The sequence below is a fragment of the Mobula birostris genome, chromosome 5 (assembly GCF_030028105.1).
Source record: "Mobula birostris isolate sMobBir1 chromosome 5, sMobBir1.hap1, whole genome shotgun sequence".
NCBI lineage: Eukaryota > Metazoa > Chordata > Chondrichthyes > Myliobatiformes > Myliobatidae > Mobula > Mobula birostris.
In genome coordinates, this window is record NC_092374.1 from 172,644,667 (window position 1) to 172,660,634 (window position 15,968).

General features: G+C 48.0%; 1 protein-coding gene across 1 annotated transcript in view; it reads right to left on the reverse strand.

The window, feature by feature from the left end:
• The window catches only part of LOC140198045 (uncharacterized), a 127,858-nt gene that overhangs the window by 41,708 nt on the left and 70,182 nt on the right, over positions 1–15,968 (reverse strand). The window contains exons 19-24 of the mRNA XM_072258886.1: positions 14,319–14,412; positions 14,195–14,230; positions 12,939–13,094; positions 5,677–5,760; positions 3,017–3,100; positions 2,198–2,268 (exon numbers count right to left, since the gene is read on the reverse strand). Coding sequence (XP_072114987.1) covers positions 2,198–2,268; positions 3,017–3,100; positions 5,677–5,760; positions 12,939–13,094; positions 14,195–14,230; positions 14,319–14,412 — 525 coding nt within the window. The remainder of the gene's footprint in view (positions 1–2,197; positions 2,269–3,016; positions 3,101–5,676; positions 5,761–12,938; positions 13,095–14,194; positions 14,231–14,318; positions 14,413–15,968) is intronic.

The window sequence follows — 15,968 nt, forward strand, 5'->3', positions numbered from 1 at the left end:
CAATCTTCTAGATTCCAACGAGTACAAGCCCAGTTCATCCAGTCTTTCTTCATATGAAAGTCCTGCCATCCCAGGAATCAATCTGGTGAACCTTCTTTGTACTCCCTCTATGGCAAGGATGTCTTTCCTCAGATTAGGGGACCAAAACTGACTTTGGCCACCAGACTTCTATTTGACAAAGTACTGTGGATGAGTCCACAACAATGAGCTTCCTAAAAAGGTATGAATACCAGATGCCTCTGGCGCCGTAGTTTGACCTGATGCTGTAGTTTCGAAGATGGTATTATAAATATTAATTGTCTTCTATGTTAGCATGTAAAATGCCAAATAAATGTATTGTGGATTTAACTTGCATTCCTAAAGGCTGTGGATACCAACCCAGACATGTTGGCATCAGGAGGAAAGGATGAAGTCAGAAAGTGTGATGTTTGTATGTAGCTTCAAAAGGAAGCATTGTCTATGCATTGTCTATAACTTTTTAAGTAGCGATTGCCTTTGTGTTTAGCATATAAATATCGAGCCCACATTGGGCTAGCAGACCTTTCTACCGAAAGAGTCTCTGTCGGTATGATACCTGCTGTACCTTGTTGTGTCGAATAAAGAAGCTGCTTTGTATCTACCAGTGACTCTGTCTGTCCGGTGATGTTGACCATGCTACAACACGCACAACCACAATCCACACACACACACACACACACACACACACACACACACACACAATCCACACACACACACACACACACACACACACACAGCCACAATCCACACACACACACACACACACACACACACACACAGAGCCACAATCCACACACACACAATCCACACACACACACACAATCCACACACACACACACACACACACACACACACACACACACACACAATCCACACACACACAATCCACACACACACATACACACACACAGACACACACACACACACATACACACACACACACACATACATACACATACACACACACACACACACACACGCATACACACACGCACACAGAGCCACAATCCACACCCACACATACACACACACACACAGCCACAATCCACACACACACAATCCACACACACACACATACATACACATACACACACACACACACACACACACACACACACACAGCCACAATCCACACACACACAATCCACACACACACAATCCACACACACACACACATACACACACACACACGCACACACACACACACACAATCCACACACACACACACACACACACACACACACACACACACACATACATACACATACACACACGCACACAGAGCCACAATCCCCACACACACACACACACACACACACACACACAGCCACAATCCCCACACACACACACACACACACACACACATACACACACACAACTTCCACCTCTCCCCATTGACATTCCCACACAGCCCCTCTTCCCCATGGCAGTGCTTTGCTCCCCTCATTCTCCTCCCACCCTGTCCATTCCATCCATTGCTTCCCTGCGCCCCACACTCCTTCATGTGTTCCCCCCTCACCCCCCTGCACTTTCACTCAAACCCTCGCCACATTTCCCTAACCCCCACACCTTTCCTCCCCTCATCACCCCACCTCCTCTCACCCCTGCCCTTCCCTCACCCTCCACTCCTCCCTTCCACACAGTCCCTCCCCTTAACCACCACCCCAGCCCATACCTCTTCTCACCCCTAGTCCCTCTCCTCACTGCCCAGCTCCTTCCCTCTCCCATGCCCCACCCCTCACTCCCATCCCTGTCCCACCCCTCACTCCCATCCCTTCCCCACCCCTCACTCCCATCCCTGTCCCACCCCTCACTCCCATCCCTTCCCCACCCCTCACTCCCATCCCTTCCAATAAAGACGAGCTGTTGTTCTCCCCGTCCACCACCGGCCCTCAGTCCCCAGGGTATTTCCCGGAGTCTGTCCCACAACGAGGCTCCTGTTCCTGGTCTCCCCATGACCATTCTCTTCCATCCACCCAGTTGATGTTTTAATGGCATAGACTCAAATAGAGAAAGCTCCACCGTCCAACAGATTCCATCCCCCCCCCACCGAACATCCTCAGTCCTGTGGTCTTCCCTCGGTTGCCCATAAAATCATTCTTCTGAACACTCTCCCTGCCTCCAGGCAGTTCCCCAACCTGGAATAAGTGCTCTCTGACCCGGAATGGTCAATACTCACGGGCTGGCCTTGGAACCCTATCCTTCCTGGTGGTCCTCGCTCTCCCTTGCTCCCTGGAACCCCTTGATCACCTGCACGAAGCCAGAATAGGAAAGTTTGGTCTCCGGCAACAGTTCTGCAAGCAGTGATCCGTCTCCGTCGGCAAAGGTGCCCCATTCTGAACCGCAGTGCCCATCGTACTCGGGAACCCCACCACATCCTCAATCAGGGCATGTCGCAACAAGCCAGGCTCAGTACTAAACTCAGCTTTGGGTCACTTGCTGCCTCCGTACCAGGACCGGCTAAGTCCTTCAATTCTCCTCTCTCAGGCTCGACGCACTGGGGGCTACGGCTCTGCATTTCTACACCCACACCCACACCCCTCACCTCACCCTATCACAGATATTCTTTTTATTCTATCTGTCCCTCCCCCACACTCCCCGCCGCTCGACGCCACCTAGCTTTCTGTCGTCCCCAGACCAGAAATGGTAGCCCTGGTTCTCTCTCCATGGACGCCGCCTGATCTGCCGAGTGTTCCCCCAAACGTTCTGCTTTTATTCTCTGTTGTGCAGGGACGCGCGGTTGAAAAAAAATCGCAGGAGCCGCACAGTTCACAGGCAAAGGGGGCAAATCAGCTCACCCTGATGTACAGGCATAGCTTCACCGCCAGCTCGTCATCATATATCATTGGCTTTGCGTCAACGGGTTAACGTCCCGGCGCTCTCGCCCCAACAAGCTTCACCCTGGTGACTGCAAACGCTCACCGCTCCCTTCCTGAGAGCAAGGTTGGGACACAGTTCTCCCAGCTTCTATCGTCCGGGGCTTTTCACATTCACTCACCTGGTAGCCCAGGAGGGCCTTGGGGTCCTGGTGGTCCAACTACCATGGTGGCATTGCAGTGGAAGCAGGTATCTCCCTTGGCCCCTGCGAAGGAATCCAGACTATTACTGTTGTTTATGGATTATTGCTGCTTTTATCCCCCATTACATTGGGCAAAGTTGTAGGAGGCTGTTCAGCCTGTTCCAACCTTGAGTCCATCCGCTGGCCCTTCCTGTTCCATATGCCCTCTCCCGGAAGACCCATTGGTCTCTGGCTCCAACAGAGCTCGGATGAAACATCGATCACCTTGAAGGGACTGACGGGGTGAGTGCGGGGAAGATGTTTCCTTGAGGGAGGAGCTAGAATCAGGGATTATTGTTCACAAGTAACCATGGACAGGGATTCTCTCTTGGTGGGACGCGAGTCCGGGGAAGCTCTTCCTCAATGAAGAGCAAGTAGTGTCGGACGTAGGTGGATTCCTTGTAGGCCGGGGGGTGGGGGCGTTGAAAAGTTTCCAGGGGTGGTGGGTGTGTGAAATGGAGGTTTTGGCCAGGTCAGTCTTGATCTTATTGAAGGATGAGCAAGCTTGAGGGGCCAAGTGGCCTCCTCCTACTGCTCTACCATTGGGCAGGGTGAGGGAGAGCTGCCTCAGGTGTGGGAATGCGATGCCTGAACAATGGAGTTCATGGTTTGAGGCTCTTTCCTTTCCTCTTTGGAGAGTTCCTCCCTCTCAGCTCCATCAGCTCACTGGGTCGTCTTTAATCCCTCAATGGAAAGGTCTCACTGCCCTCTCCAGGATCAGATTCCACACCTAGCCTCAGCAGCTTTGATTCATTGTAATACAAACCTGTATTCCCGCAACCTTGAAGTAAAACACAAAATCTTCATAAATCTGTGAAATTCCTTTTTATGTGACCTTGTTTATTGACATCTGCACCTGGAGCGTTGAACTCCTGCCCTTTGCCCCCACGGGGCTGAGCAGAGCCATTATACTTCCAGTTCACAGTGGGGGAATGAGGCAGAGGGTCCAGGGAAGCTAGAGTCAGTCGGAGGGTGGTAGAGCACCTGATCTGCTCTGATCATCAAGCACCAATCACATTTATTCTTCCATGTTCCCATTTACTGGCTGACAGAATTTAATGCAGACACGTGTGAGGTGTTGAACTCTGGGATGACAAACCTGTGTAGGACTTACACACTGAACCAAGGACTGTGGTGGAACAGAGGGATCTGGGAGTACAGATCCATAATTCTTCAGTAGGATCGTGAAGAGAGCTTCTGACACATTGCCCTTCATAAATCAAACAATTGAGTACAGGAATTGGGATGTTATGTTGAAGCTGTAGAAGATGTCGGGGAGGCTGATTTTGGAGAGCTGTGTGGTTCAGCGGTCACCTACTTACTGGAAAGGTATCAATAAGCCTGAAAGAGTGCTGAGAAAATTTACCAGGATGTTGCCAAGACTTGACAAGCTGAGTGATCGGGAAAGGTAGAACAGGTTAGGATCTGATTCCCTGCAGCATAGGAGAATGAGAGAGTTGATAGAAGTATATAAAATCATGAGAAGTATACGATGGGGCACATGATAGTCCTTTCCCACTGAGGATGGGTGAATCTAAAACTCGCGGAAATAGATTAAGGGCAAAAGGTGAAATATTTAAGGGGAACTTCTTTACTCAGAGGGTGGTGTGAGTGCGGGACAAGCAGCCAGAGGAAGTGGTGTTTGCAGGTTTGATTTCAACACTTAAGAGAAGTTTTGATAAGTACATGAGTTGGAGGGTTATGGAGGTCTATGGTCCCGATGCAGGTCGCTGGGAATTGGTAGAGTCACAGTTTAGCACAGGCTAGATGTACCAAAGAGCCTTTTTCTGTGTCGTAGTACTCTGAATCCCGATGGGCTCCCTCACCCGCCAGCACACTAAGGGGTCATTTACTTAACCAATTTACTTAAAATCTGTATGGCTTTGGGATATGCGAGTTAACCAGAGCACCCAGGGGAGACCATCCCTCGGGGTAACAGAGAGAACATACAGACTCCACACAGGGCATGCCTGGGGTGAGGATTGAACCCGGACCTGTGAGCCCGTGGCCGTGAGGAAGGATGAGGGGAGGTGTAACAGGCAAGTCCAACATCAGCGATGCGAAGGAGACTGACTGACTGGTTGGTAGAGATCAGAGGGCGTGGAGTGAAAGGGGTGGCCGAAAGATGCATGGTGGGTGTGGGGGGGGTGGGGGTAGAGAGTTTCTGCACATCGAGTTGTGAAAGGGAAGTGGAAGCAGCCTCAACAGGAACTCTCAAAGGGAAATGAGAAATCCTAGGAAATAAGATGGATGCTGTGGGAGAGCAGGGGGGTGGTAGAGGGACTGAATGGCCTTTTACATAGGCTGTGGGGTGAGTGAGTGAGAATCACTCTCATAAGGCCATCATGTGAGCATAAGACACAGGAGCAGAATTAGGCCGTTCAGCCCATTGAATCATCTCTGCCATTTGCTGATGGCTCAATTATATCCCTCTCAACACCGTTCTCCTGCCTTCTCCCTGTAACATTTGAGCAGGACCACCGAGGGGCAAAGAAAATTGGTTTGAGGTGTCAGTCTTCCCCCCCCGCCATAGACCCCGCTTTGACCCTTCCTGATCTCTTGCTAGCACAAACACTTCTTGTCACCACACACCAGCTTACCTTTCATCCCCATCTCCCCTTGGAAACCGCGAGGTCCAGCAGGTCCCTTTGGTCCAGGAATACTGACACAGTCTTCCTTAGACACTGAGGCAGCAGGAGACAAAACAATTAGACTGAGAGAAAAGGTCATTGGCTGCAGTCTGCCATCACTGCAAACAAATGGGCAGGAAAAGCCATTATGGACACTACACATTCAGCTAACTACCTTCTCCGAAAGTTCCCTTCTGGAAACTACTATAGGACTATTAAAACAAAAAAAAACTTAAAGCTCTCTTAAGAATTTCTTGCCCCAGACATTTCTGATTTGATCATGCAGCTCAGTTAACCCCCCCCCCCATCTATTACTTCTGTCACAGCACTGTAAACACTCAAACCACTTTTTATAAAGCCGTTTACATTGTGAGTACATGCTGGAATTTATGTATTTATGCACACTTTATTCAATTTTTTGTTGCATGTATCGCGAACACACCATAGTAAATTGCCAATACATGTAAACGTTATGGGGAATAAAGTTGATGTTTGATCCTCTTGTCCTAGGTCCAACGATATCTAAATGTCCATAACTGGCTCTCTCTAGGAATCCTTTTCATCTTTACCTCTTCTTCCCCCACATCCCAAAGAGCTCCTTAACCCTTGAACCATTTTCTGGAGGGCAGCCGCATCATTGTCCACGCAAGTGCCCAGAGCCTGCTGGAGGTGAGATGCTGCAGACTCTGCCTCATCACTTCAGTCAGGGTGGGCACCGGAGACCCACGGACAGAAGTTGAGAAGGTGGGCTCCCCCACAATCCATGTCCTGTGAACAGGGTGACACCTTGGGGCTGAGGGGCAGGCGGAAGGTTTCGCAACTATTTTAGCTTTCACTCAGAAGCATTTTAATTAATTCATTCATCATTGTCACCTGACCAGCACACAGCAAGATACCATGAATGGCCAACCGAATGCTCTGTTCTGGTGACTCGTTCCAGCTTAAGCATGATCTGTTACACCTGACCAGCCTTCATGTGAGGGTACAGCGAGCGCGATATTGGTCTGGTTGTTCTGCTGTAAGAGTCTTCATTTACCACCTCATGTCACAGTCACTTGGGTGTCACCACATACCACGACTCACAATGAAAATGGCCATCTTATCGGATCTGATCTACACTGTTACATTCTCATTCATCACCAGGCCTTTGGACTAAAAACACACAAAGCAAAGGTGCTATACTAAATCCTGGTGTTTGCATCATTTCTACTTTCTTGGAGGCTTGAGGAGATTTGGCATGTCAATAAACAATCCAACTTCTACAGATGCGTATTCCGACTGGTAGCATCACAATTCCAAAGCATAGGAACACAGGGGGCAGTTAACACAGCCCAGTTCAGCATGGGCACAGCTCTCCCTACTATTGACAGCATCTACAGGAGGTGCTGCCACAAGAAAGCGACACCTATCATCACAGCCCCCACCCCCCACCATCTGAGTCATGCCCTCTTCTGGCTGCTACTGTCAGGCAGGAGGTACAGAAACCTGTAGTTCCACACCACCAGTTTCAGGTACAGCGGCTTCTCTCCAACCATCAGCTTCTTGAACCCCAACCTTACCTCAGCACTGGAACCCTCTTGCACTACCATGGACTAGGCTCTGCATTTTTTTGCACCGATGCTTTGATTTGCAATCTTCTTCTTCAGTGTTGTTGTCTATTTTATGTATAATTTATGCTCTGTGTTGTCTGTACCCATGAGCCTGTGTTGCTGCTGCAAAAGGGGTTTTCACTCTACCTCATCATTCTTATGCACATTTAGTGCCGGAATATGTGGCGACACTTGTGGGCTGCCCCAGAACATTCTTATTAGCATTGGTTGTTAATGCTAATGATGTCTGTTTCCATGTACACATGATAAATAAATCAATCTAAATCTGACCATGAATTAAACTCAACTATTATTTGACATAAGAATCAGAATCAATTTATCGTGTTGGAAACCATTGTTTTTTTAATAATACTTTTTATAAGATTTGTACTTTTTAACAAGATCATGTATTTTTCACACACACTGGCAGAAAGTGGTATAGCAGCTAAACTAACGGTTTATCATTTTTTTTCATTTTCCATTGGCTAAGTATTGGCACATTACCCCTGTGATGTAATTGTATTAATTATGTAGCCTACTAATTAATTCATCATTATCTTTATCTTATCTATAAAAGTGACAGGTTTTTCAGGTTGCAAACAATTTTCAAGGGTACCATTTTTGTCCCTTTTTCTTAATTCCTCTCTTCGCATCATTTCTCAGCTCTTTATTTAGTTTGCTTAATATTTGTATATTTTCTTCGACTCTAAAATAAACTGAAATCTTGGAATTAAGACTGCCCATCATTCCTGACTCCCAGAAGGACCCTAGGGATCAGAAATTAAACAGAGATTGGACAAATGCCATCGACATAGGTCATGAAATTTGTTGTTTTGCAATACACAAAAATACTGTAAATTATAATAAGAAATGTACAAAAAATAAATGAACTAAGTAGTGCAAAAAGAGAGAAAATATAATGAGGTAGTATTCATGGGTTGATTCATTGTCCATTCAGAAATCTGATGGTGAAGGGAATGAGACATTGTCATCTCTAACAGGCCTGCATTATTGTCCACGCAAGTGCCCAGAGCCTGCTGGAGGTGAGATGCTGCAGACTCTGCCTCACCACTTCAGTCAGGGTGGGCACCGGAGACCCACGGACAGAGGTTGAGAAGGTGGGCTGGTTCTCCTCAGCCTCCCCCACAATCCATGTCCTGTGAACAGGGTGACACCTTGAGGCTGAGGGGCAGGCGGAAGGTTTTGCAACTATTTTAGCTTTCACTCAGAAGCATTTTAATTCTCCCCAATAAACATGACTACAATTCTATTTCATAAGAAACGAAAGAGTCCCGAGATCTTTACATACCGCTGCACTAGCCACATAATTAGCACAGCGACTGGAGCTGTCTGAATTTCAAGATAACGCTGGTGAACCATGGTGACGTGCGGCTGACTGCTTACAGATCTTCTAAACCTACTTCTTCTGAATCACTCTCAGTGCAACCTGCGGTCTGTAATTTCCCTTTAAGCAACTTATTTCTGAACTATCCTAATGAACTAGTAATTTCACAATCTTTTGAAAGACTCGGTGGACTTAACTGTCAAGCACACAGGGTACAACACCTTTAAGCAGATGAAGTTACATCGCCAGGGCTGGAAGAGAGGGAGGAGAGGAATACTCCAAGCCAGACTGAAACCCCGACCAATAAAAATTCCTCTACCCAGAACCTTGTTAGCAAACCTGTAGCCACTGGATCTGAATGAATGCATCGCGGGTATCACAGACTTTATAAAAACAGTCATAGACGAATGTGTTCCCACAAAAGAATTCAGAGTCTTTCCCAACCAGAAGACCTGGTTGGACTATGAGATCTGCAATCAGCTGAGAGCCAAGTCAGTGACCCAATAAAATACAAGAGGTCCAGGTACAATCTCCAGAAAGCCATCTCACGTGCGAAAGTTGCAATTCCAGACTAAACTTAAATCATTGAAGGATGCCCAACAGCTGTGGCAGGGTTTGGCTTTAACTTCCTACAAAGTGAAACCAAGCAGCTTAGGTGACAACAAGGCTTCACTATCAGATGACTTCAATGCGTTCAATGTTCACTTTGGCCATCAAAACATGGAGGAACTCCAAAGACCCTGTAACTTCAGTCCTGAGGGTGATGTGAGAGCATCCTGCAGGAGGATGACCCCACAGAGAGTATCTCTAGTGGGGTTCCTGGTTGAGTACCAAAGACCTCTGCTGATCAACTAGCTGAAGTGTTCACCAATCTCTTTAACCTCTCGCTTCCGCACTCTTGAGGTACCCACCTGCTTCGAGCAGGCTTCAATTATACCCGGTGCCTAAGAAGAACATGGTAACCTGCCTCAATGAGTACCATCCAGCAGCACTTACATCCACGGTGATGAAGTGCTTTGAGAGGTTGGTGATGAAACATACCAACTCCTGCCTGAGAAGCGACTTGGGTCCACCCCAGTTTGGGTTTCAGCACTATAGGTCCACAGCAGATGCCATTTCATTGGCTCTTCGCCTAAACCTGGAACATCTGGACAGCAAAGATGCATACATCAGGATGCTCTTTATCAACTACAGATCAACATCCAAAACTATCATCCCCTCAAAACTAATCAATAAACTCCAAGACCTAGGCCTCAGTGCCTCCTTATGCAATTAGATCCTCGATTTCCTCACTTGCACCCCAGTCAGTTCATATCGGCAACAACATCTGCTCCACAATCTCCATCATCACATGTGCACCACAAGGCTGTGTACTTAGCTCCCTGCTCTCCTCACTTCATACTGAAGACTATGAGGCTAAGCACAGCTCCAATGCCATATTTAGGTTTGCTGGTGACACTACTGTCACTGGCTGAGTCAAAGGTGGTGACGAATCAGCACATAGGATGGAAGTTCAAGATCTGAGTGAGTGGTACCACAACAACAACCTCTCAATCAGTGTCAGCAAGACCAAGCAGCTGATTGTTGACCTCAGGAGGAGGAAACTGAAGATCCATGAGCCAGTCCTCCTGGGGGGATCAGAGGAGGAGAGGGTCAGCAACTTTAACTTCCTCGGTGTTATCATGTCAGAGGATCTGTTCTGGGCCCAGTACTTAAGTACTACTTCCTTAAAAGTTTGCAAAGATTCGGCGTGGCATCTACTGTAAAGCTTTGACAAACTTCGGGATGTGTAGTTTTGTAGATGTGTGGTGGAAAGTGCATCACAGCCTGGTATAGAAACACCAATGCCCTTGAACGTTAAATTCTACAAAAAGTAGTGTTTATGGCCCAGTCCATCGTGGGTAAAGCCCACTGAGCACACCTACACAGATCACTGCCGCAGGAAAGCGACATCCATCATCAAGGAACCCCATCATCCAGGCCATGCTCTCTTCTCGCTGCTGTCATCAGGAAGAAGGTACAGGAGCCTCAGGACCCACACCACCAGGTTCAGGAACGGTTATTACCCCTTAGTCATCACGCTCCTGAACCAGGGGAATAACTTCATTCACCCCATCACCGAACTGTTCCCTCAACCTATAGACTCACTTTCAAGGACTCTTCATCTCATGTTCTCGATACTTATTGTTTATTATGAATGTTTTAAAAATATTTTATTTTTGCACATTGGCCATTTGCTTGTCCTGGTGACTGCGGTCTTTCATGGACATTATTGTGTTTCTTGGACCATAAGGCATAGGAGCAGAATTAGGCCATTCAATTCATCGAGTCTCTCACCATTTCATCATGGGTAATATATTATCCCTCTCAACCCCATTCTCCTGCCTTTTCCCCATAATCTTCAACACCCTTACTAATCAAGAACCTATCTACCCTCAGTTTAAATATATCCAGTGACTTGGTCTCCAGGACTGTCTGTGGCAATGAATTCCACTGATTCACCACCCTCTGGCTAAAGAAATTCCTTATCTCTGTTCTAAAGAGATATCCTTGTACCCTGAGACCGTGGCCTCTGGTCCTAGACTTCCCCACTACAGCAAACATTCTCTCCATGTCCACTCCATTAAGGCCTTTCAATATTTGATAGGTTTCAAAGAGATTCCCTCCTCATTCTTCAAAACTTCAACAAGTGCAGGCCCAGAGCCATCAAGTGCTCCTCATACGTAACCCTTTCATTGCTGGGATCATTCTCGTGAACTGCCTCTGGACCACCTCCAATGCCAGCTCATCCTTCCCGGACAGTAGTTTCAACAATGCTCAACGCTACCCAGAACAATGTTTCCACTTGAATGACAATCTATCCACCACCATAAATACTCACTTCCTCCTTTGTTGGCACAGAGTAGCTACAGTATGCATTGTCTACCGAATGCCCAAGTTACTCTGACAGCACCGCCACCATCTCCAGGGACCCCCATTGGTCATGCACCACCCTCCCCGGGGAATGTATCACTGTTTTTTCATCATCGGTGGGCCCCAGTAATGAAAGTCCCTCCCGTACAGCACCGTGGGAGCATCTTCACCAGAGGGACGGACGTAGTTCAATAGTTCCATTTAATATCAGAAAATATTTACAATATACAACCTGAAATTCTTACTCTCCACAGACATCCTGGAAACAGAAGAGGACTCTCAAAGAATGATTGACAGAAAAAAATGTAAGAGCCTCAAAGCCCCCTGCCCCCCTCCCACGCACAAGCAGCAGTGAGCAACGTCAACCCTCCCCCTCACCCGCTTAGTCCGGCACAAAGCATCAGCATTCCCACCACCCACATGCCAGCAACAGCAAAGCCCCCCGGTCTACATTACAACAGGAGTTCACCCCCTGCTTCTCGAGGGCAGTCAGGGATGGGCACTAAACATTGGCACCTCAAGGAGACGGCACCCATCATTAAGGACCCTCAGCATCCAGGACATGCCCTCTTCTCATTACTACCGCGGGGAGGAGGTACAGGAGCCTGAGGAGCCACACTCAACGTTTTCGGAACAGCTCCTTCCCCTCCGAACGGTCCATGTACCCATGGACGGTGCCTCACGATCTTGCTCTCTTGTACAAAATATTTCTTTCGATATATTTTGTATTGTAGCTTACATTCTTTTATTTTCCGTCTTGCCGTGCATTGCTGCCACAGAAACAACAAACTTCAATGCATCCATCACGGAAAGCAGCCCACCCGCCATCACCCGCTGGGAAAAGGCTGCCACCGCTATGAAGGATCTCACTCTGCCACCCTCAGACCATTTGTCCCACTCCCTTCCGGGAGGAGGCTTCACAGCATCCACGCCAAGTCCACTCCACTCAAAAGCAGTCACTCCCCCCAAAAGCAGTCACTCCCCCCAAGCCACCGTCAGGCTGATCAACACCTCCACTATTAACCCACCACCATTGCTTTATCATTTTCCTTCCGACACCTTATGTACAGGTAGTCCCAAACATGCGTCTCTTTATGTACACACAATCAGTCTACCTATATAAGCTAATCTTACGTATTTGTACGTATTATGTTTTATTGTAAATTGTGTTTTTTATGCTAATTGAGTTTTTCTATGTTGTAAAGGACCTGGAGTAAAAATCATTTCTTCATACGTGTGTCCTGAAGAACGACAATGAACAATCTTGAATGTTCAATAATAAATCTGACTCTGATTTATCCCCCCTGAGTGAGCAGATTCGAACTCCTGCCCCACAGGACGAGCAGTAACTGTGACAGGGGCACCCTGTCGTGACCACCACGTACCTTGGGGTCCAGGTTCACCAGGTGGGCCGGGGAACCCCCTGGCACCCACGTTTCCCGGCAGGCCCGGCTTCGATAACCCCGGCTCCCCTTTATCGCCCTTCAGGCCCCGCTCGCCTGGGTATCCTGGCAGGCCTTTCTCTCCCTGTAGTGGTAAACCTGCGTGGATGGTAAGGAAAGTGATTACTTTGTCAGCAAAGGCCAATGGAAACCGGCAGCCGCAGAAACAAGTCCGGGCAGAGACAAAAAGGGAGGTTTGAGGCCATTCCTGTGGACCCCGGTAAAGGTCAAAATATTTCTCCGACAAAGAAGACAAAGAGAATTGAGGGACCATCTTCAAAGGGATACCACCTCTGAACACAACTTTACCTCCCCCCAGCTTTCCACTTTATACAGGGATCATGCTCTCCGTGACTTCCTTCTCCATTCGTCCCTCCCTATTGATCTCCCTGCTGGTACTCCCCCCTGCAAGCAGAACAAGTGCTACACCTGCCCATTCACCTCCTCCCTCACCTCCATTCATCCAGGTGAGGTCATATTTCACCTCTGAGTCTTCTACTGTATCTGGCATTTCCTGAACAACCTCCTCTACATCGGTGAGATCTGATGTACCTGTAGATTGGGGAACCGCTTTGACGAGCGCCTTTGCTCCATCACAGGCAGGGTATCCTGTTGGCCAGCTATTTTAATTTGACTCTCAATTCCCATTCTGACATGTGGGTCAATGGACCCCTCTGCTGCCATGATGAGGCCACTCTCAGGTTGATGGAGTTGGGTGGCTTCCAGCCTCATGGTATGAACATCAATTTCTCTAACTTTCATTTCCATGGTTCATTCCCATCTCCTACTGGACTCCTCCTTCTTCAGCCTGTTTCCCTTTTCTATCTATCACCTCCCTGCCTCTCATTCCTCCCCCCCTCCCACCCACCTACCTTCCTGCTCGCCTGGCTTCACCTACAATCTGTCAACTTGTACTCCTTTCACCTCCTCCCCCTGTCTTCTTATTCTGGTTTCTTCATCCTTCCTTTCCAGTCCCGATGGAGAGTCTCAGCCTGAAATGTCGGCTGTTTATTCTCCTCCATAGTTGCTGCCTGACCTGCTGAGCTCTTCCAGCATTTGGTGTGTGTTACTAGAGAATGAAGTTTCAAGAGTCCTCTCCCGGTTTGTCTCCACAGAAGCTCAAACAGTTAGTCATAATGTCATTTTGCACAGGATTTCCGAATTACTATCCGGTCATGCAGAGCTTCTCACGGCTTTACCTGGAGGTCCTGGTATTCCTACAAGTCCTGGGGGACCTGGATGGAGGAAGAGGAAGAGTTTTAGTGATGTTAATCACTGTGCTAGGGCTGGCTGTGGTATTTATCGGGTATCTAGTGTGCTCACCTTCAGGACCTCGTTCCCCCTTCTCTCCTGGAGGACCTGAGCTTCCTGGCTCTCCTGGCGTGCCATAAATAACCTTCCCATGTCTGTCAACAATCTGCAAGAGCAAGTCCGGGTCCCGGTGAGAAAGTGCCTTTGAGCTGACAGTCACAGCATGAAAGCAGGCCTCTCAGCCCCATTCTCCATACCCATTTTGTCTTGCAGACAGTTGTCTTTATCCAAATAATCACACACAACAGGGACGGTGACATGGAACTCTTCAGGCTGTGACCAAATACTTAAAGGCAGCAAGAGATTCCCATTCACAAATTCATCTAGTTGTTTGCAGAGGTTTGAAAGTATGCCTTTAAACATGTCAAAACATAACTGTTCTGGTTTTCCCAGCTGGATTCCAACACCAGTCATTACCATCTCTTAAATCCTTTGAAAATTCAGGCCTCTGCCTTCTCCATCGCCTTCGTCAAGGTCCAGAGCAGAACACACACACACACTATTAGATGTGATCTAGTGCCCAGTTCCGGACATCAGGCCAGGCACAACAGCAACAATATTTCATTCGGTGTCTGAGGAGATTTGGTATGTCACCAAATACACTTGCAAATTTTTACAGATGGATCATGGAGAGCATTCTAAATGGCTGCATCACTGTCTGGTAGGGGCGGTGGGGGGGTGTGGCTACCGCACAGAATCGAAATAAGCTGCAGAGAGTTGTAAACTTAGCCTGCTCCAGCATGGGCACAAGCCTCCATAGTATCCAGGGCATCTTCAAGGAGCGATACCTCAGAAAGGTGGCATCCATCATTCAGCACCCCCAACAGCCAGGACATGCCCGGTTCTCATTGTTACCATCAGGGAGGAGGTACAGGAGCCTGAAGGCACACACTCAGCGATTCAGGAACAGCTTCTTCCCCTCTGCCATCTGATTTCTGAATGGACATTGAACCCATGGACACAACCTCACTACTTTCTTATTTTTATTTTTGCACTGCTTATTGAATTTAACGACTTATTATATATATACTTACTGTAATTCATGTTTCTCTCCATTATTCTGCTTTACAATGTATCTCTGCCACAAGGACAACAAATTTCACAACATGAGCCGGTGATATCAAACCTGCTCCTGATCCTGATGCTTGGTCAGTGAGGGGGTCTGGAGATGTTCTTTGGGGGGGGGGTGGATTCTGGATTGCAGGCCCCAGGCTGTTAGTACTAGAGCAACAGAGACCAGGTGAGAACGTGCAGAGAGGTTTGACAGGTCTGAGAGAGAGACCGCACGGTGGGGAGCGGGAGGTGGGGGGGGGGGGCATGGTAGGTGGAACAGGGAAGGCCATGGGGCAGCATTTCAACAACATGGCGCGGAAGAACCAGAAGCCAGAGTTGGGCAGTGGGGGCGAGTGTAAGAGTGAGGAAGGTCGAGAGCGAGGGGCAACAAGAGGACAAGGGAGGTGTCAGGAGAGTGGGGAGTGGGGAATTGTTTTATACTTCATCGCCATGTGCTCGTCATTCCCTCCTACAATTTAAAGTGGTTCATAGGGCTTATATGACCAAGGATAAGTTATCTCGTTTTTATAGGGATATATCTCCCTACTGTGATAGGTGTAACAATGGAGAAGCTTCACTTATTCATATGTTTTGGACGTGCCCAAGTCT